General features: G+C 47.1%; 1 protein-coding gene across 1 annotated transcript in view; it reads right to left on the bottom strand.

Annotated features, from left to right (window-relative positions):
• Positions 1–18,620, bottom strand: part of KCNK10 (potassium two pore domain channel subfamily K member 10) — a gene marked incomplete at its 5' end in the record, with an annotated part of 127,994 nt that extends 109,374 nt beyond the window's left edge. The window contains one exon of the mRNA XM_081291849.1: positions 18,569–18,620. Within this exon, the coding sequence (XP_081147975.1) occupies positions 18,569–18,620 (52 nt within the window). The remainder of the gene's footprint in view (positions 1–18,568) is intronic.
• Between the last annotated feature and the right edge of the window lie 4,441 nt (positions 18,621–23,061).

The following is a 23,061-nucleotide window of genomic DNA, read 5'->3' on the forward strand; positions in this document are numbered from 1 at the left end:
CTCCATGGCTAACCCACAGAGAAACCATTACTGGAAGCAGAAGTAAAGAAACCAATAAAAATATATGTCAGCCATCCAATAGGAATACGCATGGGGCCAGGGTGGTGGCAGCAGAGGCAGATAGAGAGGAGGGAGTCTGGGGTTCCTCGGGCAGATTTGGGATGCAGAGTCCACAGTTCTGTGTTAGTCCTGGTAGTGGGAAGGAGCCTGGACACACGAGTGGACACACCAAGGAGGCAGCTGGAGATACACTCTTAGAAGCGGTGCCATTTTTGTGGCGCTAAGGAGCCACAGAGATCACCTAGGGTCATGTACGGTCCAAGACCAGAAGGGCCTCCATCTAAGCATGTGGACCTTCAGCCACGCAGAAATGGGCAACATGACAGGAACTAACAGGAAACTGAGAGGCCAGGAAGGTGGACAGAAAACCCAGAGAATATGGAGTCACAAAGAAAGTGTAGATGGAGCTGGTGCTGTGGCTCAGTGGTAGCACACTTACCTGGTATATGTGAGGCACTGGGTTCAATTCTCAGCACCGCATATAAATAAATGAAATAAATGTCTATTAACAACTTATATATATAAAGAAACTGACAGAAAGGGGAAATCCTGGGGAATGATAGTGGCCAAATTATATTGTTATATCATGTGCATATGAGAATATGTAACAATGAATCCCACTATTATATGCAATTATAATGCACCCATAAAAAGTATAGAATACTTTAAAAATGCAAGTGAAGAGACAGAAGGAAGTACCTCAAGAAGGGCAAAGTCTTTGGCCATTTGTGAGTGAAGATGTGCAAACCCTGCCTGTCACTGTCACACTCACCCTCCTCCTGTCCTACTAACAGACCCAATTATACTTAAATATTAGTTAAATGACAACATTTCAAAGAACACTGGCCCGACTCACAGACTTGAAATGAATCTTAATTGGTCCAATATAATAAGGATAATATCATTCCCTCTTGCTCGTGATTGGTTTAAGGGCTGAAATAAGAAGTGTGTGCAGGGGTTCCAAGGGGGAAAATAATCCTCCATGATAAAAAAGGAAGGAAGAGAGAGAGAGAGAGGAGAAGACAAGACAAAACAAGGCAAGGCAAGGCAGAGTGCAGTGGCACATACCTGGAATCCCAGCCGGGGAGGCTGAGGCAGGAGGATCCCAAGTTCAAGATCATCCTCAGCAACTTAGTGAGGCCCTAACCAACTCTGCAAGACACTGTCTCAAAATAAAAAAATAAAAAAGGTTGGGGGGGTGGCTCAGTGGTTAAGTGCCCCTGGGTTCAACCCCCAGGAAAGAAAGAGGGAGAGTAAGAGGGAGAAAGAAAGAAGGAAGGAAGGAAGGAGAGAAGGGAAGGGAGAGAAAGAAAGAATCAGAGAGAAAAAGAAAGGAAGAAAAGGCCACTTCAGTTCCTTCCCTGATTTGAGGACATAACGGCTGCTGGAGCCCCTGGGAGCCTTTCCTGATGTGATGAAGGCAGACAGGGCAGGAAGCTGAACAAATCTGGGCCCTTGATGGCATTACAAAACCACTGAGCCAGCCTGGAACACCCATGCTCAGTGAGGACACCACTCTCTTAGCTGTCAATGCCGGTGTTGTGTGAGCCACTTTAGCAGGACATTCCGCAACATATGGCAGCAAGCATCCTAATGGACACTTAAGAGAAAGACCAGAAAGACGATGCAGTGTCTACTGCTGACCTGGATAGGAGCAATCCCCAGGAAGTGGGCTGGCTGAGGAAGAAGGTGAGGTGAGGAAGTGAGACAGTGTTCTCAGACCCCTCTCTCCTGCGATGTTGAATGAGAGGCTGGCTGGACGGGAGGGTTCCAGGGGAGTGGTGGGAGATCCATTTACATGCTGAAAGAAATATGCAAGAAGAGAGGGAGAGACTGATGGTTCAGCAGAAGACAGGATGTCCCAAAGAGCAAAGGTGTCCCCAGGGTAAGTAGAGGGATTGGCCTTAGGGAGAGAAGACCCTCTTCATCCATGGATGAATGAAGTAGAACTAGAGGGTAGGGATGCCACAGGTAGCTGGCAATGTGATCGCAGAAAATGAGGTTGTTCTGACAGATCGCATCTTTTTTTAAGTCAAGTCTGAGTGTTCAAAATGTCAGATGTTTCCAGACTTCCCTCCAGTCCTTCCTCACTCTTACTCTCAATTCCCTTCTTCAAGTCCCCACAGAACTCCTTCTCTCCTCTCCAATATGTATTGTGTCTTGGGTTGAAGTTGGCATCCCCTGGTCCACCAGAATGGATGCCCCTTAAGGGCAGGGACCATCCCATGAACATCTCAGTATCTGTCACAGAACCTGGTCCATGTGTTTACAAATATACTGAATCAAAATAATCTGACTGTGGTGAGATAAGAAAGAAACTCGAAATTTGGCACAGTGGCGCACACCTGTAATCCCAGCAGGTCAGGAGGCTGAGGTGGGAAGATCATGAGTTGAAAGCCATCCTAAGCAACAGCAAGGCAATAAGCAACTCAGTGAGACCCTGTCTCTAAATAAAATACAAAATAGGGCTGGGGATGTGGTTCAGTGGTTGAGTGCCCCCGAGTTCAATCCCTGGTACCCCCCCCAATAAAAGACACTTGACCTACATTATCTAACACTTGATAAAATTTGCTTATAACCCCTGAATCAATACTCATGGTATTTTTGTGGCCATTCACAAGCCTGGGCTGCTAGCATAGTGAAAATGTTTTAAATCACCTGATACATACATCCAGAGCTAAGGTTGAACAAGGCTACATTCTGCTTTCTTGTTCCTGCTCTATACTACAAGCAAGTGTCGTTTTGTGATGTAGTGAGTGCCATCTTTTTCACATTTTTAACTTTTTGTGGGTGATTTAAAATGAAGCGGTGTCTAGTGTCCCTATATGCAAGAAGACGTGAGGTGTCTTATTAGACACATTGCATGTGTTAGATAAGCTTCCTTCAGGCATGAGTTACCATGCTGTTTCCACAAGTTCAGTGCTCAGTGAATCAACACTACGTGATAAGGTGACTTCAAACAGGAACACAGATAAAACAAGGTTATGTCTGGATCACTGGATGAGCCTGCTGAACCAGAGGTTTGCAGCAAGCTTGCCTGGTATTACCCTGGAAGAAATGGTTTGCATTTGCTCATTCAGTATTTGCAGCAAGTGTGTAGAACATAGTAATTATCATAAATAATGAGAATCAACTGGACTTCACTTTGCCCTCTTTTGAGAAGCAGAATTAGAGAAACAAACTGGGAGGAGCCCCAACAAGTCTTAACCTCCCTTTGCCTGCTGCATGGATCACCTACCAGCACCAGGATTCATACTGAAGACGTCTTGGGGAGAGAGCTGCTGAGTAGCTAAGATTACGTCCCCTGAGGTCCATTTAGCCCGCATGAGAAGTCAAGCAGCTTGGGGCACTGAAGCCTCTCCCCTCACTCCCATGAGGCAGAGAAGCAGGGAGGATAAGTTTTCCCATATGTCTTCATTTGGTTTCCCCAGAAACCGAACCTGCAATAAGGATTTGAGCACACGTAGTTTGGAAGGCAAAGAAAGTACCAGGAGGGGACTGGAGAAGAGAAGCTAGGGATGGCAAGGCAGCCAGGAACACTGAGAAAAGGTCAGCATCGAGCTAGCCACACTGTGGGCAAAAGGAATTTTTCCTACCCGGAAAAAACATATTCCTGAGTTCTCCGACCCAAGGTGGTCATGCACTATCTCCCGTCAGTCAGTGTTTGAGGGTGCACTAGCTCCCCACCCTTTCTGCCTTCCATGAGGCAGCAAAGTTGTTTCAGTTTAAAAAGCGGGGGATGCAAGAATTGGCAGTCAGAAGTTGGTCACTGTGTATAGGAGTGGGAACAATGAGGACAAGGACAGGCATTGGACGTCCACTACATCAAATCCCAGCTCAAGTATTTCCAGGGGGATGACCATGTCCAAGTATGTGCACACACTCAGTCCCTGGTTGCCTCGTTTTCAAAACAGAGCTACTACTGCTGTCTCAGATGATTGTCCATTTCTTCATTCAGAATAGATATGGATGCCACAACATGAGTGAACCCTGACAATATTACACTAAGTGAAAAAGGCTACATGGTGTTCCATTCATATAAAGTGTCCAGATTCGTCAAATCCATAGAATAGAAACATCTGTGGTTGCCTGAGGCTGGGAGAGGCTGAGGGGAAGTGGAGAGTGATTACCAACAGGTATGGGTTTCTTTTTGGAGTTGTGAATATTTTCTAAAATTGGATAGTGATGATGGTCACACAACACTGTGAATAGACTAAAAAAACCACTGAATTGTACATTTTTAAATAGATAAATTTATGGCATATAAAGTACATCTTATAGGCGTGGTGATCAAGATAAAGATGCAGAGGACCATTATAATCCACTAGGACTATCTCAACTACATCCACAAGTACAATCGCTTTGAGAAGTGCTACAAAAACATATTCATGCATCTATCCCCTGCTTTCAGGTTATCCAAATCGGTGACATTGTCACAGTGGGGGAGGAACAGCCCCTGAGCAAGATGGTGTGCTTCAACCTACTCAAGGTCACCAAGGCCACTACTACCAAGAAGCAATTCCAGAAGCTCTCAGACTGGATGTCTGTGCACTTCCTGAAATAAAATAAAGATATTTTCCCCTTTCCAAAAAAAATAATAAATTATATCTTATGTGTTATGCACTGAGTACTTTGCTTAATGCATTGAAGATCTCCAGTAAAGATCTGCTACCAGTTACATCATTGCCATCATCTAATAGGTGCCTCCCATGCCCAGCACTGAGCCCTGCTCTTTGCATGCACAGTCTCACTTCAGTCTCACAACAGTACCCATTCCCCAGGGGTGGGTATTACTACCGTTTCTGGATCTCAGGTAGGGTAACCTGCACTCAGAGAGGTAAGTTAGCACCTAAGGTCAGAAGCTTGGAAGTGGCAGAGGGGGGCCACCTACACCTTCTCATCATACATCTCATCTCTAGTAGCAGCCAGTCAGAAAACGTGGTCATCAGTACCACTGACCGACAGGACCGGTTTCAAATACAACAGAAATCTCTGGGAGCTTCTGGCAGGATGGCCTCTCCCAGCCACTCAGCTAAGAGCCCTGGCAACATCAGTGTGGCCTTACTGACCTGCCTCAAGCTCCAGGTACGACGCTCAGGACCCCTGGATTGTTAGTGGACACCACAGCCAGTTCAACCATCTCATGTTCCTTAGGCTCTTGTGACTCGGGCTGGCCTATTCGCCTGTCTGCTCCAGCAGCCTGGAGATGGCCAGCCTCATCCCAAACAGAAGCCCATCTCAACCCCCATTTAGAAGACATCACACTCTGGAAATCCTGAATAGCAAAATGTTCCCATCTGCTAGAGTGTGTGCCTGTGTGTGGGCACATGTGTGTATTTAAGTACCTCACACTGCAATTCCTTAGAGATCAATTTACGTGCCACTATCATGGGGGAGACCCAAACTCTCCTGTCCTCTCAGTGTACATGCACAGGACACACATTCCTAATGAACAGGAGGTCTTCACAAAATTTAAATACAAACTAGCCAGTTCAGAAGCCTTCTTTGAAATCACTGAATTTTCTGACGGACTGTTGCTGACTTCAGCAGGATGGACACTCATTTTATACTAACTTGTCAATGGAACGGTTTTTTTGCAGAGCAATGTGACATCGGAATACCTTCATTTTCATTCTGTGTGTAATATTTTTTGAACCCCTTTACTTATCCAATTGATTTCTAGAGTGAAGAGGACGTCAACTGAGTGTCCAAAAGGGACACTGAGCCTTGGCAACATGGGGATGGAGACTTCGTCTTATTCATCACTGTACCTAGAGGGCGTAGAACAGTGCCTGGCACAAAGAAGGCACGCAGCAAACGTCTGCTGTTAAATGGATGAATTTCTTCTCCAAGAGGCTGAGGACACACATACATCAGCACTTGCTGCCGACCAACAGAAATCTCAACATCAATACACTCCAACTCTTAGCTGAGCCTACTTCATTAATTCTTTTTTTTTTTTCTTGTCTTTCTCCTCCTGTTCAGGGGTACTTAACCACTGAGCCACATGCCCAGCCCTTTTTATTTTTTATTTTGAGACAGGGTCTCGCTAAGTTACTTACGGCCTGACTGCATTGCTGAGGCTGGCTTTGAACTTGCAATCCTCCTGCCTCAGCCTCCTGAGTCACTGGGATTACAGGCATGAGCCACTGTGCCTAGCACTCTTCATTAATTTTTTTTTTTCTTGGTACTCAGGATGGAAGTCAGGGCCACTCGACCACTGAGTCACATCCCCAGCCCTACTCTGCATTTTATTTAGAGATAGGGTCTCACTGAGTTGCTTGGTACTTTGCTGTTGCTGAGGCTGGCTTTGAACTCACAATCCTCCAAGCTGCTGGGATTACAGGCGTGTGCCACTGCACCCAACCCAATAATTCTTTTTCCCAAAAGAAGAAGAGAAAAATGAGCTCAGCACATGTTGGCATTGCCAGAAGAGGCACCTCTGGATAATGGAGGTGACCACACAGGGTTCAAACACTCACTTTGTCCCTTCTTTGCTGTCTGGGCAAGGGCAACAAATCTAGACTTCATGTGCCTTCTGAGAAGTTTTGCTGGGCTTAGAGATCTTGAAAGTCCCTCGCAGTTTCTGAAGAGTTGAATGTGAGCTGGACGAGTCCTGGACATCTGCACTAGGGAAGTGTGCTTTCAGGGCCCTTTCCTGCTCTTCCCTGACACCTGCTGCCCTCCAGAGCCCTCAGTCTGCCCCCTGCAGAGCACCTCTGACTTTTCCCCTTCTCACCTGATGCCAGCCCATCAATACCTGTTCCGAGTCCTATTCCTCCTGGCCCAGCTTATACACCTAACTCTGCTGTACCCCCGGGCCTTGAGAGAGAGAGTGTTACCTGAGAAACTCTGTTCGCACTTTGTCAAGACAAGTTCTGCAGATGAAGTTTCAATCCCTATCTCCTTCAGTGCATTTACCATGGTACATCATGATTCTTTGTGCACCTGGCTCAGTGGCCAGACTGTGACTCCTCTGGGTGCACAGCCCCGGCGGTGGGATGGGAGGGGGGTCATCTTTCTGTGCTCAGCGCCAAGCCCCATTTCTATGGGCACTTACTCAATAAGTGTTTATAGAATAACCAGATGGATGAATGGCAACAGCTGGTGAATGGAGTAACCAATGGATCCTAGGCATCCTGGTGGCCATGGGAAGGAGCAGTGTGGGTCATGGAGACGGGAACTTAGAAGGCTCCTCAAATCCCACCCCCTGTGGCTGTGTGCTGTGTCTGTCTTTAGAGCTGAGGCTGAATGCAGAGATTATCTCCTGACAAGCAGGCATTCATGCTCCCACAGAAGCTGTGTTCTCACCCAGGCAGAGAAAGGATCAGGGCAGACAGTCTCTCATGAATGCAGGCTCTGGGGAGGCCTTCTGAGCGGAGGCCACAAGGACAGGACTAGCAGGGGTCCCATTATAGTTGAAGGAGAAATACCTCAATGTTACAATGCCCCCCCACACACACACACACCAGGAACAAAGTGACAGCAGGCCTGGAGAGGTCTATGGCAATTGTAATAAGCCCATTATGCTGGACTCACAGCCCTATGTTTCCAAGAGGCGTCTGAAGTACCCAAGAATGTGGACACGCCAGTTTCTGGTTTATTGATTTGTTCACACCAGATATGCAGATTATCACAGAATCAAGGACTGTGTAACAAAGCCAGGGAAAAGATTATTTTAGCAAACAGAAATTGAAATGCAATCACCATTGCTTTAAGATACACCTCCTACGTTCAACTGGAGGTTTGGAATTGGTTATCATAAACCAAAGATGTCAAGAAAAGCTTCTCTCTGCCCAGATGCTTTTCACCAATTCCTAGAAGAAGACACAGACACCCCAGGTGACTCCAGCACCCAGTACTGTGCCTTCATTCTCCACAAACATTTGTTGACTCCATTGGTGGACTTATGAGTGGCTTAAATAAACTTTAAAATAAAAACTTAATTGTGTCATCTTTCTATTTTACTCCATTCCAAGTCTTCCCATGAGGCTCGGGGGGCTGGGGGGAAGACAAATTCCTTAATACAACTTGCTATACCTTGCATAATCTGACCACCTCCCACCTCCCAACCTCATGACACCATGCCACATCTCACTCTCTAGCCAGTAAAAGATCCAAATCTTGGCTCTCTCTGTTCTTTAAGAACACATTCAAAAATTCAAGATCTAAACCAAAGAGCTGTCCAAAGCATGGAGTGCCAGGAGCCACCATCTTTAAGCACAACTTAAGTTACAGCTGAAGTCTGTACACACCAAGCCTTACAAGCCATTTTTCACAGTAAAAATGAAAATGCAAAGGAAATTATGTGCATGTGGCTTGCTCTGGGTCACAATGAATACCACTGTGGATACAGGAATTGAATATGGAGCCTCAGGAAGTGTAGAGTTACTTTGAAACTAAAAGGAGCTGTGTATAAGCTACCCTCAAAGTCGGTCACGGTGGGGAGGGGGATACCAGGATGAAGGAATAGAAGAGGAGATGACAGAACTAGAGGTTTGGTACAATGGCACATTGGCATCCTGAGACTTCATCTGCCCTTGGTTGCTATGGCTACAGACACCCTGACAGCTGGCTCTGGAACGTGAAGGGGCCCCAGGCAGTCTCATTTGACCCTCTCCCATCGTGCCCTAGACTCTGTCTTTGTAATTTTGTGCAGAAAGTGACATATCCAACAATGTCCAGCTCCCGGTCATTCTCAAGTCCACAGAGGCACTCAAAGGAAACCCTATTCACTCCTCTCTGCCCAAACACAGAGGCTCCAAAACTTCCTTCAGAATACAAAATCACCCCAGGAATAAGCCAAGCGTGTAACATTGGGAAACGTGGGAACCCTAGGCATCAAATGAACCCTGCTGCCAGTAATTTTTTTTTTCAGGAATGTACAGAAAAAGCAATAAGGACATTTAAAAAAAATGTTTACTCGAAACACCACAAGGAGTGCTAACAGTCCTCTTTCCACCGGTCGTGGGGTGAGATTCTGACGTGTGCTTTAGTCACAGGATTCAGACCCTGGCCTGCCACCATGGAAGGGACACCCCAGACGCAAGATGCACAGTCAGCCGTCCCCAGGCATTCCCACTGCTCAGCCCAGATGCTTTCATGGTCTATAAAAGAAAGGAGCTTGCAAAGTAAGAGAAGGCAGGCCATGAGCTTCCACACTCAACCTCTGGTTTTACAGGGAGGGAAAAATAGGGCATATTGTGTGGTCATTTTTTGTTAATGTTTTAATAGACTTAGACTGCACGGGTCCCACAGGAGACAGGCTCCATGAATGCTTTTTGTATTGGAATAATACAAAAAGTTTGGACGGCTGGGTATCCTGGGAGCTAGCAAAAGACCATATATTTGTGTTTTATATAAATCATCATCAGGCTCACTGTCTTTCTAGGATAATGTAGTGAGTACAAGGAAGAGGAAATGGAGTTAAATCAATAAGTGTTCTGTAATTCAGTTGAAAATGCAGGGCCAAACAAAATTAAGCAGATTTCTGTCCTGCAGGATCATCAGAAAAAAAGAAAAAAAAAAAAAAGGACAAGGTGGAGTGAGACAGACCCAGATTCAAGTCACAGCACTGCCCATAATAATGGGTGACTTATTTAAGCCTACTCACTTGAAAAGCAGGGAGAATAATTTCACCTGCTTCTTGGGATTATAAAGAAGATTATGTGAGATAATTACTTGAAAGCACTTAGCACCATGCCTAGAACTTAATACATAAGCAATAAATATACGAAGAAATTGCCCACGGGGATATTAAAATATGTTCTCAAATTCTCTGACACTCCTCCTTTCCAAAGTGACCTCCTTCTCCCCTTCCCCTCCCTAAATGTGAACTGAACTTAGACTGGCATCAAATGAACAGAACACAGTCATAGTGACAATATGTGATTTCTAAGATTAGGTTAGAAAAGACATTGCCAGTTCTGCCTTGTTCTTTCTTGAATCGCTTGCTCTGGAGAAAGCCAGCCACTGTGCACTGCGTGACACAAGCAGCCCATTGAGAAGCCCATCCTGGTGGGAAATGAGGCCTCTCCCTACAACCTGCAGCAGATTGCAAGTCCCACGAATGAGCCATCTTGGAAAGAGACCCTTCAGCCCCACGCAAACCATCAGATGACAGGCCATCAGACGACAGGTCAATGTGGACACTGACCACGATGTGGTGACAGGCTCCTAGCCAGACCACCCAGTGGATCTGTTCTCCAATTCCTAACCCATGAGGGAATAAGTTTATTGTTGACTTAAGCCATTGGATGCTGGGGTTATTTGTTACCCAGCAATATGGTAACACACTAAGGTACAGGGAGACCCTCCATACAGGACTCAGCATCTCCCCAACACACACAGAAAGTGTCTTGACCGTAATTATTTTTGTTTCTTTGTTTTTTTCCTCAGAGTAGTTATTGAGACTCGTGTTCTATATCATAGAACATACTTGGGGGAAATGCTGGTCTACAATTTAACCATTTATAAATCTTATCTCAATTGATCACGTTAGCAACTATAAAGTGTTACTGTGATCTGTATTTTACTCAGAAGAAAACTAAGGATCAGGAAGTTAAGTGACTTGAGCAGGTTCATGAAGTGGTATACTCTAAATGCTTGTGACCTTCCCAAAATTCATATGCTGAAATCCTAACCCCTTCAGTGATGGTATTAGGATTAGTGTCCTTCTAAAAGAGACCCAAGAGAGACCCCCTCACTCCTTCTGCCATGGGAGAACCCAGCAAAAAGTCACCATCTATGAGCTAGAAAAAATGAGCCCTCACTAGACATCACACTAACATCTACTGACACCTTGATCTTGGACTTCCCAGCCTCCAGAACAGGGAGAAATAATTTTCTGCTGTGATAAGCTGCCCCATTTATGGTATTTTGTTATAGAGGCTCAAATGGACTAAGACACACACAGCCAATAAAATTAGTCAGACAAGGGGCTGGGGTTGTGGCTCAGGGGTAGAGCGCTCGCCTAGCACGTGCAAGGCGCTGGGTTCTATCCTCAGCACCACATAAAAATAAAATAAATATAATAAAGGTATTGTGTAAAACTACAATTAAAAATTTAAAAAAAAACAGACAATAACTCAGACTGAAGCATTGTAATTCCAAATCATATTCCTTCACTGGTCTTTTCTCTGGTTTATCCAGAACAGCATAGGGTTTCTTAAACCTGGACCAACAACACTGGGAGCCTATTGGTCTCAGGAGTGGTGGGTCTGCTATGGCCCACCCCTACCCAGATGATCCAGACAGTGACCCAAATGCTTCTCAAGAGGTTAAGCTGGAGCCTGCTCCGCATCCACAGACCTTCACAACATCGGGTCCCTGACCTGGCTCAGGCACTCTTCCCAGAGCTTTGCAGGCACCACCTCATTTAATCTGCATAACAGAGCAAGGAAGCACTGGCTCTAATCATCTCTGTCTTACAGAGGAGACCAAGTCACAGAGAAATGAAATTACTTGCCCGAATCAGCCACTAGTAAATGATGCAGCTTAAATTAGGACAATTAGGAAACAAAGAGACCTTAGTGATCAGGATTCAACTTCCTCCTCTTCCGAGTAAATGTCAGAGCCAGCCCTAGAACCCAGGGCCTCCCACCCTAGCCTCTCACACAGTACAGAAGGTGACATCTTGCTAGACTCAGGTTAAATGACTACCACATTCACTTAATCTCCTACCAGGGTATTGTAAAGTATACACTGAACCAGATTTACCAGAATGGTTTCCCATATCGCCTCAAATTCCACCACAAAAAAAAATGAATGTCATCGGCCTAAAGCAACATTCTCCACCAGTAGATTCCAGAAGCTGATTCAGACTGGTGCATAGTCAAAATAGTTAGCAACAGACTGTCCCCAATTTGTAAAGAAAAAAAAAAAAAAAAAAAAAAAAATATATATATATATATATATATATATGTTAGTGGATATAATCTCCTCTCTAAGCTTTTCCCTGTACTCTTTTTCTTAAACACTTGTTGCCTGACTTCTTGTCTCAAATGACAAAGTGGGTGATGTTCAACCGTCAAATATCTCACCTGGCACACAGCTTCCTGTTCAGCCTGTCAGACTCACATCACATGAAAGTCACTAAGTTATACTATTTATCTTTATGCTGCTAACATATTTGATGTGTTGTTATTCTGAGCAACCAGCCAGTGGGTGTGGCCAACCTGGTAACCTCACTCCTAATGTCACATTTAGGTACATTCCCAACCAAGCCATGCAGAGCTGACCCCCTAACTTACTCTAAGCCTCGCCGGTTCACTAGTAAATGCCCTTTATAATAGTATCTGAGTACGGGGGGAGGGGGGAATAACTCACTTTTATTCACTTTTCTACTTCAGCCAAGGGAGCTGTCCAAACTGAAACCTCCTAATGGACCACGGGTATAGTGGCTTCTTTCTGCTTCATCATTATACTTTCTGTGTATAATTCCCTATAGGTTAAGTAAAAAAGAATCCACCAACTCGCTGTCCCTATATTAAATATACCTTGCACCATATCTCAGTGGTGGGGGGAGTTTCCCAATTTGGAGCAAGAATATATTGTATTTATTTTAAACACACCTGCTTTAAGAAAAAGCCAAAGCACAGATGTTTTGGAAACAGGATGAAGAGCAAAAGCAACCCCATCCAGCAACAGGCTTTGGGTTTTTTGTTGTTGTTGTTGTTGTTGTTTTTATTTTTGGTTTTTTTTTTTTGTTTTGTTTTTTGTTTTTTGTTTTTTTTTTTTTGGTGCTGGGGATTGAACCCAGGGGTGCTTAACCACTGAGCCACACCCAGCCCTTTTATCTATCTATCCATCTATATCTATATATCTTTTTTGGTGGGGGAACAGGGCCTTGCTAAGTCGCTGAGGCTGGCTTTGAGCTCATGATCCTCCTGCCTCAGCCTCCCAAGCCACCATGCCCGCCACCCATCCACTCTTAATGATTAGGATGGGTGAAGAGAAGATGAGTTCCCTTAGACACTACTGGAAAAGAGCCCTGAGCCAAATCTTGGCCCAGAACATCTTTGGAACATCCTTCCTCTGTACTTTCTAAGATAATTGTGATGATTTGGGAACATTATTAATCCCGTTTAGAATGCTGTTCTCCTGAAAGTTGAATATCATAATCAAAAATAGATTATTTTCCTTCCAGAAAATCTAAGCTATGCAAATGTGTGTTTGCAAACACATGAATAAAGACAGCACTTCAGGGACCTAGCAAGTTGAGCCTGGCTCCCATTTGTAAGGAGCTGAGATCTCCTCCTCTTAGCCAGCACAGCAGAATGGGCACCAGGGTCTTCCCCGTGACTCATGGGGTAATGACTTTGTCAGCCTGTGGGAGCCTGATAAACACAGCCATCAACCAAGGACTCCCTGATCAACAGAGAGCCAGTTCCCCTACATCCCTCTGAGGAACTTCTGATCCACGTTGGGGTAAGGAGGAGTGGGAGACTGTGGGAGGGACAGAGCCTGGGGAGGGGGAAACTGCTCTGGATGGGAGCATCGGAAGTCCTGGATGAGCCCCGGTTCTGCCTATTTGCACCTTTATCCTTTCTACATCTTAGTCTACCCATCAGTAAATCTGAGACTCTAATACCTACAAAAATAGGGTTGTTTAAAGAACAAATGAGATCATTTGTGAAGAGCGTTCTGTAAACTGAAACGTGCTACTCACATACACCATGGGCCTGTCTGGAATTCTGCTTTAAAGTATGCATGGGGGAAAAAAAAGTAGGCACAAAAAAGTGAGGGTGTCTTTTAAAAATCCAGCTCCAGTGTCGTGGTTTCGCCTTTCTGATGCCCCACTATTTGAGGACATTCTTCCTTTCTCCTTATTTATACGTTGTCACGTGTAGAGAGAGGGGGACCTGGAATTTCCCAGATGCTTAGAGCCTTCCATCCTCTCTGATCCACCCCTCATCCATTCAAGTGAACATTCATTATGAACAGCAAAAAGTGCAAGCGCAAAGGCCCTGAGACAGAAATGAGTGTGACTTGAGAAACAAAGGGAAGTCGTGTGGTCGGAAGATCAGATAAAGCCAGAGAGGTATACAAAGGACAGGTCAATGGCCCCTTTCTACATGGGAAGATAGTGAAGTCCAGAGAGGCTAAAGGAGAAATCCAATGTCACAGCTAACTCTCACTACAGCTGGTTCTGGAACCTAATTCTTTTGCTCCCCAGTCCACAGTTTTTTATACTATACTGATCAGTCTGCCTCAATCCATGTGAATGCCGTTTGCTGATCTCCTGGCTTTTTTTTCCCCCTTTTTGAGACAGAGACTCAATAACTGCCAAGGCTGGCCTCAAACTTGCCATCCACCTGCCGCAGCCTCCTGAGTAGCTGGGATTACAGATGTGGCCCACAGCAACTGGTTTCATTTGGCTTTTAAAAGTTCTTTTTTTTTTTTTAGAGGGAGAGAGAGAGAGAGAGAGAGATAATTTTCTAATATTTATTTTTTAGTTATTGGCGGACAAACATTTTTGTTTTGTATGTGGTGCTGAGGATCGAACCCGGGCCGCACGCATGCCAGGTGAGCGCGCTACCACTTGAGCCACATCCCCAGCCCTTAAAAGTTCTTAACACAGAAAAGCAGCAAACAAATTCTGATTTTAAACAGAAAATCACCACTAAGTGATCCTGGTGATCAAGAAATGCATATGAATTCTGCTTTGAAAGCTGAGACTTTAGTGCCAATCTACCTTTGTGTGGATTCTACCCAAACAGCACCCCTCTTAGTTGAAGGCTCAGTTCTGTGACTATGGAGGAAGGACACAGCCCACCAAAGACTAATCATTTCATCCTTCAGCTTCATTTTTGTGCGTACACCTCTTGACAGTGCTTTGCTTAATTCATCTAAGAGCAATCAAAACCAATCTGTTCTCAAATCACCTTCATTTGGTGCTATTAAATTGTCAGGCAATGAGGCTGCGAGCAAAGCACCATAATTACAACTTCCTTCCATAACTCCTGAGCATCTCCACCTGAGGGTTCCACACCCCATCCTACAGTCCCTGTGTTACGGTCCCTGTGAAAGCTCACATTGTGAGACAATGCGAGGAGGTTTGGAGGAGAAATAATTGAGTTAAAGCCTTAACCTAATCGGAGAGTTCATCCCTGATGGGATTAACTGGAGGCAGGTGGGTGTGGCTGGAGGAAGCCATTCATTGGGGTTGTGGCTATGGGGTATATATTTGTATCTGGAGAGTGGTATCTCTCTTTGCTTACTGATCAACATGTGAGCTGCTTCCCTCTGCCACACTCTTCTTCCATGATGTTGAGCCTCATCTTGAGGCTAGAGGAAGGGAGCCAGCCGTCTATGGACAAAGACCTCTGAAACCAAGAGCCCTAAAATAAATTTTTCCTCCTCTATAATTGTTCTGGTTGGGTCTGTTAGTCCCAGTGAAACACCCTGTAATGTGAACTGTGCCTCACTTTTCTATTGTATGTTAGATCCCCCTTTATTGCTCTGATAAACACACTTGGTGTATCAAACTGAACCTCTGCAGAACTCAATCAAAGTCTGTCCAGTGGCCAGTGACTGGTCCACAAGATGGAGAACTGAAGGTGCTGTTACCTAGAGAAGTTGGTGGAGAAAAGAATTTACAGGGACAGCTAGTTCATTCGAAGACTCATTCCTCCCTTCCTAGTTCATTCCTCCCTTCCTCTTCTCCTTCCTTCTTCCTCTTCTCTTGCCTCTTCTCCTCCTCCCTCCTTCTCCTTCTCCCAATGAGCTTCTCCTTTCCTGGACCAGGCAAGAGCCAGAGGTCCCAATAACTTAAAAGACACAGTCCCAAAGTGTGTTTCAGAGCCTGGATTCCAGTCCAGTCCCAATACCTTGCAATCTTGGGCAAGTTACTTCACCTCTGTGTTCCTCAGTTCTCTCATCTATGAAATTAGCATGATATCTTCCCCCTAAGATTTTTGCAAAGATTAAGTTAATTAATGTATGAAAATCAGTAGTCCAGTGTCTGGCACATAATTCCATAGAAAGTTAAGATTCGGTGTCCTTAAGCCCCACCCTCCTCCTGCCTCTGTCCCTAGCTAGGAAAGACCATGGTCACCTCCACCATCAGGAACAACCTTGAATAAGTCGAGCACCTCACTTAATGGAAGGCAGCTTCATGTCATCCCGCTGGCCATCGAGTGTCAAATGGGACGATAACATACATCAGATCCGTATTTTGAAACTATGAAATAACGTACATAAAACACCTGGTAGGCAGTGCTTGTTTATTGAAGCCTTTTTATTTTTAGCAGCAACGCTAGTAACTGTGGATGCTACTTCCATTCTTTCCTTCACTGTAACATGTGGAAAGTTCCTCTGCATGTCACTTACTACCAGGACATGAATCTGTAGAATGATGATCCCACAGAAATGTATTTTAAAAGTCAAGGCCAACTAATTAGAATAAACTTAAAAAGTCAAGGCCAGCTTCACAAAATCAGTTCCACAGTGCTCCTTCCCTAACAGAGGAGACCTCCACTCTGACAACTGCCCACCCTTGGTGGTTAAGAGGGTATCTCCCACTGGACCAGACCTAGACTGAAGTCAGGAGCCTTCTCAACGGTGGTCCCACTGTAGCTGCCTTCCAGTAGCTCCAGGGGTTCCACCTCCATACCTGATGACATCACGTTCTCCAGCTCCCTCCTCCATGCACTCCTCCTTTCCCACGGCCACCACCCGGCTCCATGCACCACTGCATTTCATCTCCTATATCCATGAGAGCTGCACAACCTTTATTTTAAAACTTAGTTCAGATCACGTCACTCTTCAGCTTGAAACTCTTCAGTACTTAAAGACTGCACTCTTCCTCCCACCCCATAATCCTACTCCACCTCTAACACCATCAGGGCTTTGGAATTTGATCCACCACCACCCACCCACCCCACCCTCTGTCACATCTTAAAATACAAGCTCCCTTGCTCTCTGCTCCAATCATGAACCCCTTTTCAGAGGATCTCAAATACATGTGTCCCAGGACTTTTGCACTTGCCATTCCCTCTTCTGCAAAAAATTCCCCTTCTCACTGGTCAATTAACTACTACTTTAGGTTTCAGTACAGGTTTAATCTCCTCAGGGAAGGATTCCCTGGCCACATGCCTCCGTTGGTCCTTGTCAATCTCTTCTATCAAACACTTCCTTAAAATCCTGATGCTCATGGTACATACATAGACTTTTAATTATGGACTCCTCCATGCAATGATTGCTTTAGATCTGTCTCCTTTACTTTAAACTACAAGAAGCTAGAGTCTTTTGTCTACCCTGTTCTGACTATATCTCCAGTGCCTAAGACTGTGCTTGGTATTCAATAAATATGCTCTGGAGGAATTTAAAAAAAAAAAACACTTTCATATTTCTAGAGATTTAAAAACAAGGTAAGTCTGGATTGTATTTAAGGTGTTTAAAAAAAAACTCAGTGTTTTTGAAGGGCAACACCTCTCCATTCAGTCTTAAACTACCTGTCAATTCATAAGTCATTTATTTAACAAATTGAGTGGGTTTCCTGTTTCCATTCTGGAGAAGAAATGCTCCTCATAAAGAACATTAAACACAACACCCACCCACCAAATAAATTTCATCCCCAAAACATACCCAGAGGCCACTCCTAGCCCAGTTCAGCCTTCAGATGAGCTAAGAATAGGCTGAAGAGCATTCTGGTCACAACTGGACACGTGCTATCAATGTGTTCAGCTCCCTTATTAATCACTCAGGAGAAACCTTAACATCTGGATGCTAATTTCAGTCACGGTGACCAACACTAGGCACACACAAATCTACCTATTTTGTAGGGAAGGCACATAGACAAACATTTGTAAAAAGCATGTAAACCACACCATTGCCTGCAGTGGGCACACTGTGAGACCCCTCCCAGAGCCCTTGCCAGCCCCACCCATCTCGAAAACCACTCCCCCGCCCGCTTCTACTCCAACCTGAGCCAAACCAGCTGCCTAGTTTGGTAATAAGATCGAACGAAGACTCCAGAGGCCTTAGGGGCTCCATTATTATGCTTGCCCTGTGCGAAAGGCCATCCCGCGGGACAGTGGCTACAGATCAGAGCCTCACTTGCTGCCAGGAAACCTTTCCCACTGAGGACACCCAGGGCTTGCTGTACAGCTCCAGGTCCAGGAGAAGCACCCCACCCATCTGCCAGAGAGACAAAGATCACCAGAAACAAAGGACACACACACACACACACACACACACACACTTGCACACCCAAAGTCAAAAGCAAATATCGAGACTTGGTGCAATTTCAAACCAAGAAGTCAGTTTGGTGTATCTTTAAACAGCTTTTTTTTTTTTTAATCCAGGAAGGACAATGATTATGTGGTAATGACAGGCGCTATCTGGGTTCCGAACCCACGCAGCCTCCGCCCTCCTCCCACCCGCGCTGCAGTCCCCAGGAGCATTTCCCAGCCTCGGGACATACGCTGCCAGGGGGCAAGAGTGCTTTCACTCATGGAAGCGCGCACACGCCGGGCAAGGGCGGCCAAAAGTAGCAAATACCAACCTTTAGGATCCCAGTTCACCTGCTTTCTTGGCGTCTCGATTGGAAATTTCATTGCTCCGTTGCCCAGAAGGGGAGGAAATGAAAAGAATCAAAATAATAATAAAGCCCTCGAGCTTTACACGCCTCGGTACAGCAGCCCAACAAAACAATTTCCAAGGATGGGGGAGCCTTGGACTGGCTCGTGGAGGGGGCTCCAGAGAAAGGTGGGGAAATATTGGCTTAGGGAAGAATTGGAGACGGCTTGGGTGTCTGCACCGGTTGAGGGGCGGTCTGCTGCGGCCGGGTGGGTAAAAGAAAAAGTAAGGTTGGCCAGGGGTGGATGAAAGGATGGAGAGGAAGGCTCGGGAAGACGAAGAGCCACCAAGCTGCTTTCCAAAAGCGGTGCGGCAGGTTGGGGGTTGAGCAGCGGAAGGCTGAGGCTAGGGAGAAGCCCACTGCAGTGTCACTCGGCCCCCGAAGGCGTGTACGTACACACTCTCGCACACACTCTCGCACACACACTCCCGGACGCGCGCTCGGGCGGGCACGTCAGCCTAGCTCCGCGGCGCAGAGCGCACACGCCCCACCCCAGCCGCGCTCCTCGCCCCCGGGCGACGCCCCCCACTCCCCACCCCCCGAAAGCCATTGGACAGAGGGGTGGCGCGGCGCCGGGGGAGCGCGCGGCGAAGCCGACCCTCCCCGTAGCGCGCCGCAGATGCCTAGCCGCGGCGGGAGAGCGCAGGGCGCGCGGCGCACAGAGGCTCCCGGCCCGGAGGTGCGCTGAGCCCGGGTGCCAGGCCCCAGGCGGTGGGCGGTGGCGGACCTGCCCGCTCGGCGGCGGGAGGCAGCAGGAGCAGCGGCGAGGAAGCCCGGCGGGGCGAGAGCGGGCGGCCGGCGCGCTGCTACTTACTGGCAAGGCCGACCGGCAGCGGGCTGGGAGGCGGCCGCGGCGCGCTCCGAGGAGTTGCAGCCGGAGACACGCTTGGCTGCCTGGAAGGCTCCGCCGGAGGCCGAGGAAGGGCTGCTGCGGCCCCGCAGCAGACCTCTGCCTCGGGGATCACCTCTTCTCACCGCTCCCACCCTGGGCGCCTCCTCCCCTTCTTTTGTCACTTCATTTTTTCACTCCAGTCCCCTCCCGCTCCTGTTTCTCCCGCCTGAGCCCCGAACCCACGTCCCCGCTGCACTCCACGGAGGCCAGTGCCAGTCATGAGCCTTTTGTTCTGGGACTGCTCGGCGTCGGCTGCGATCTCCCCATCCGGGGAAGCTCGTTCCCCAGGGGCAGCCCGGTCCCTTCCCCAGCTACCTGCGGTACGACTTGGACTCCCGCTCGGAGGCTGGGGAGAGGGCTGGAGAGAGGTACCATGGCCCAGGAGGAAAGAGGAGTTGCCAAGGCCGGGCGGTTCCAGGGAGCAGTAGCCCTGGAGAGCCCAGGGACCCAGGACCAGGAAGTGCAAAGAGACCCCCAACCATGTTCCCAGAAAGTGGCTAAACCGGGAACACTATCCTCACCCCTAGTCTCTAGCCCTGCGAGAAACCACAGGAGTTTGTGTTGAAGTCTCCAGAAAAGCCAGTACTGAGGTTCTCAAAGAGGCCACTCTGAAGTATCAATATAAAATTCCCTAGGATGCTTAGTAATGGGGCCCTGCACATCGTAGATGCTCAAGAAATGCTTGCTAAATGAAGGCATGAATTGATAGAAGTCGTTAAAGTCATCATTACTGCCGGGTATAGATAAAGTTACTAAAATTCATTGTTCATTTAACATATGCATAAACTGAACACCTCTTCAGCCTCCAGAGTGCTAGGTGCTGGCCTTATGGAAAAGAATAAGAGTATCTGGTGCCAGAAGGTCAGGTTATATTGTTGTTGCCTTTACTTATGAATGAGAAAGTGACTGCCACCCCCAACCACCCAGCTGTGGTCCTGAAACCCTACACTAGAACTTGCTCTCTGAATTGCATGCCACTACATGAGACCCTGTGGAGCCATGTGTCAGCAGTACCTTTTCCATCATCCACCCCCAACTTTCCCCAACACATCCAGGTCTCCAAGTCCAAGGGCAAGATCCATAAAGGGTCACCGTGGTCTGTGGGAAAGTTGCTAAATGCTTTGTCACTGACCGTACAGGCAGCCCAAGCTGGAGAGCCCTGAGTTCTCTGCAGACCACGTACAGGGAAAATGGTACCATTCCAATGGTGCTACTCTGACTCCTCAGCTCTTTGGCAGGTTCCCCAGGTGCCTCAGAGCTACCTTCTCCACACTTTACCTCCTGTAGTAGAAGACAGAGAGCATGGATGAGACAAGGAAATGAGATATTCAGAATTTCTGCCTTTCCCATTCATCCCCTAGGATGTGTGGAAATTCTGTTCCCAAGCCCTAAGAAAGTTGATTCTAAGAAGGGCCTTGGAGCATCACTTTGCCCTCTCCTCCATAACTTCACAGGCCCAGGGACTGCAATGCAATATTTTTACCTCCATCCAAGTCAGAGAGAGGTCAGCATAGAAAGATTCCTTCCCTTCTGAATTCTCCAAGGATGGGCAAGCAAGACTGATATTATTGGATGCTCCTTCGCCTTCTCTTATTTCCTCTCCATTCATCTTCCCTACATTTCTTTGAGAAAGCTCCTGCTTTAACAGATGAGAAGACCAAGACTCAGGAGGATAAAGAAATCCTTCCAAGGTCACAACATAGAGATTCAAACCCAAGTTTGCCTGAGCCAAAGGCCCATACTTTTTATGCCAGAACCTTGTGAGCTCATCTGGTCCCTGGACCCAGGAATCTGACTATGAAGCTGTCAGCTGGATTATTTGGGGGTAATGAAGATCTAAAGGTTGTGTTATCCAAGACTCCAGTCCCTCCTCTTAGCAAAATAAATTGGGCTATACTTGGGTCAACATCAAGGAATTAGTTCACTGTCCAAGGCAAAATTCTGTGGCACAAAATGCAGATTTAGTATCAATCAACATTTATTTACTTAACATCCTGGTTGCAGGTCCTCATTAGAAGTTATGTTTGGCCCCTGGGTAATGAAAGACCTTCCCCCAGAATGGCATCAGTAGGGCAGTCACTGAAGGATTGGGGAGGATTGGGATTGACATTCTTGGAGTGGGGAGCAGGATGAGAGTCTACAGCTGCTGATCTGGGATAAAGACTAGTCTCTGGCCCTTAAGATCATCTTTCTGCTAAATCACTGGTACCTCCGCTCTTACCTTGTCCCAGCCATTGACTTCTAGGGCTTCCTCTTATCCTCCACTTTCAATCTCCCTTCTTGGAATGTTTTCAAAGACAAGTTTGTGGGAAGAAAAATGCACCAAAAATAAATAAGTACATAAACCCCAGCACCCTCTACTGCAACATGCCTGAAATCAAACGCAACTCTTCCTTGAACTGCGATATTTGGGATGGACCGCCCTGGGGTGGGGGTGATGTTAGACCCCTTCCCAAGACAAACCCAGCAATGAGCCCATGAACGCTTTGTGCTGCTCTAATTCGCTTCCATCACCTTCAGTTCTACTCTTTGGCCATTTAGAAACTGAGTCCACTTACCCAAAGGAGGAAAGAAGTGGCCCGTGAGGAGGAGAAACATCCAAAAAAGATGCCGCGCCACCGGGTCCCCTCTCGTTCTGCGCCGCCGCTGCAACTTCCATGGCTATTGCTGCGGGCGGGTTAAGTCTGGTGGAAAGCGACCGCCTCGCGTTCCTGCGGCAGGAAGACAAAGCATCGTGGCGCAAAGTCTCCTGGCACCCGCTGTCCCCCGCCAGGAGCCCCTGGATGGTGGCGGCCACGTCCCGGGAGCATTCGGTGCTGAAGCGGCGCTGCCGGTCGCCCGGGTCTCTGCAGCTCAGAACCTGCCTGGCGGACAGCAGCGATAGTTGCCGCGCCACTTTAATGCTGGCTGTGTGACCCGGCGTGGGAGGGCCGGGGAAGCCGGAAAACCCCAGTTCTGTCTGGCGACCAAGTTTTCCCGGAGTTGACGAGCTCTTAAGCCCTCTCCCCTCGCTGCAGCCCGAGCTGACAGTGAGACCGGAAGCGGGTGAAGCCTGCAGCCAGGGAGGTCTCGGGGTGGCGGGTAAGGAACACCGATCCCGAGTTGGGAAAGGAGAATTTCCTGGGACAGCGAATCGCCGCGAGGGATGAAGCTTGGGGAATCCTGCTTCGTGCCGGTGCCGCAAACATCAGGGGGAGGGGTGGATCTGACCAGAAGCTACTCTGAATTCACCAATATCCGAATGAATGCATTAATCGGTCTTTGGTCTCATCCTTCCTAAAATCCAGAAGAAATCCCAGTCTTGCGTCTCTTCCGGGCAGGCCAGAAACCTTTAAATCCTCTTCTCCAAAGAACCGCAGTCGGGTTTCCAAGTCATCTTTCAGAGATATCCCCCGCCCCACCCCGCTCCGCACGCGCTCACGCATGTCCTTGTGTAAACCCCCCTCAAGCGAGAAATTAATGGAGTTATTATACATGAATGTCAACTTGAACTTCTCCTACCAGAAGTGTTTTCTTTCCCCAGTGA

The sequence above is a fragment of the Spermophilus citellus genome (assembly GCF_964194105.1).
Source record: "Spermophilus citellus genome assembly, chromosome: 4".
NCBI lineage: Eukaryota > Metazoa > Chordata > Mammalia > Rodentia > Sciuridae > Spermophilus > Spermophilus citellus.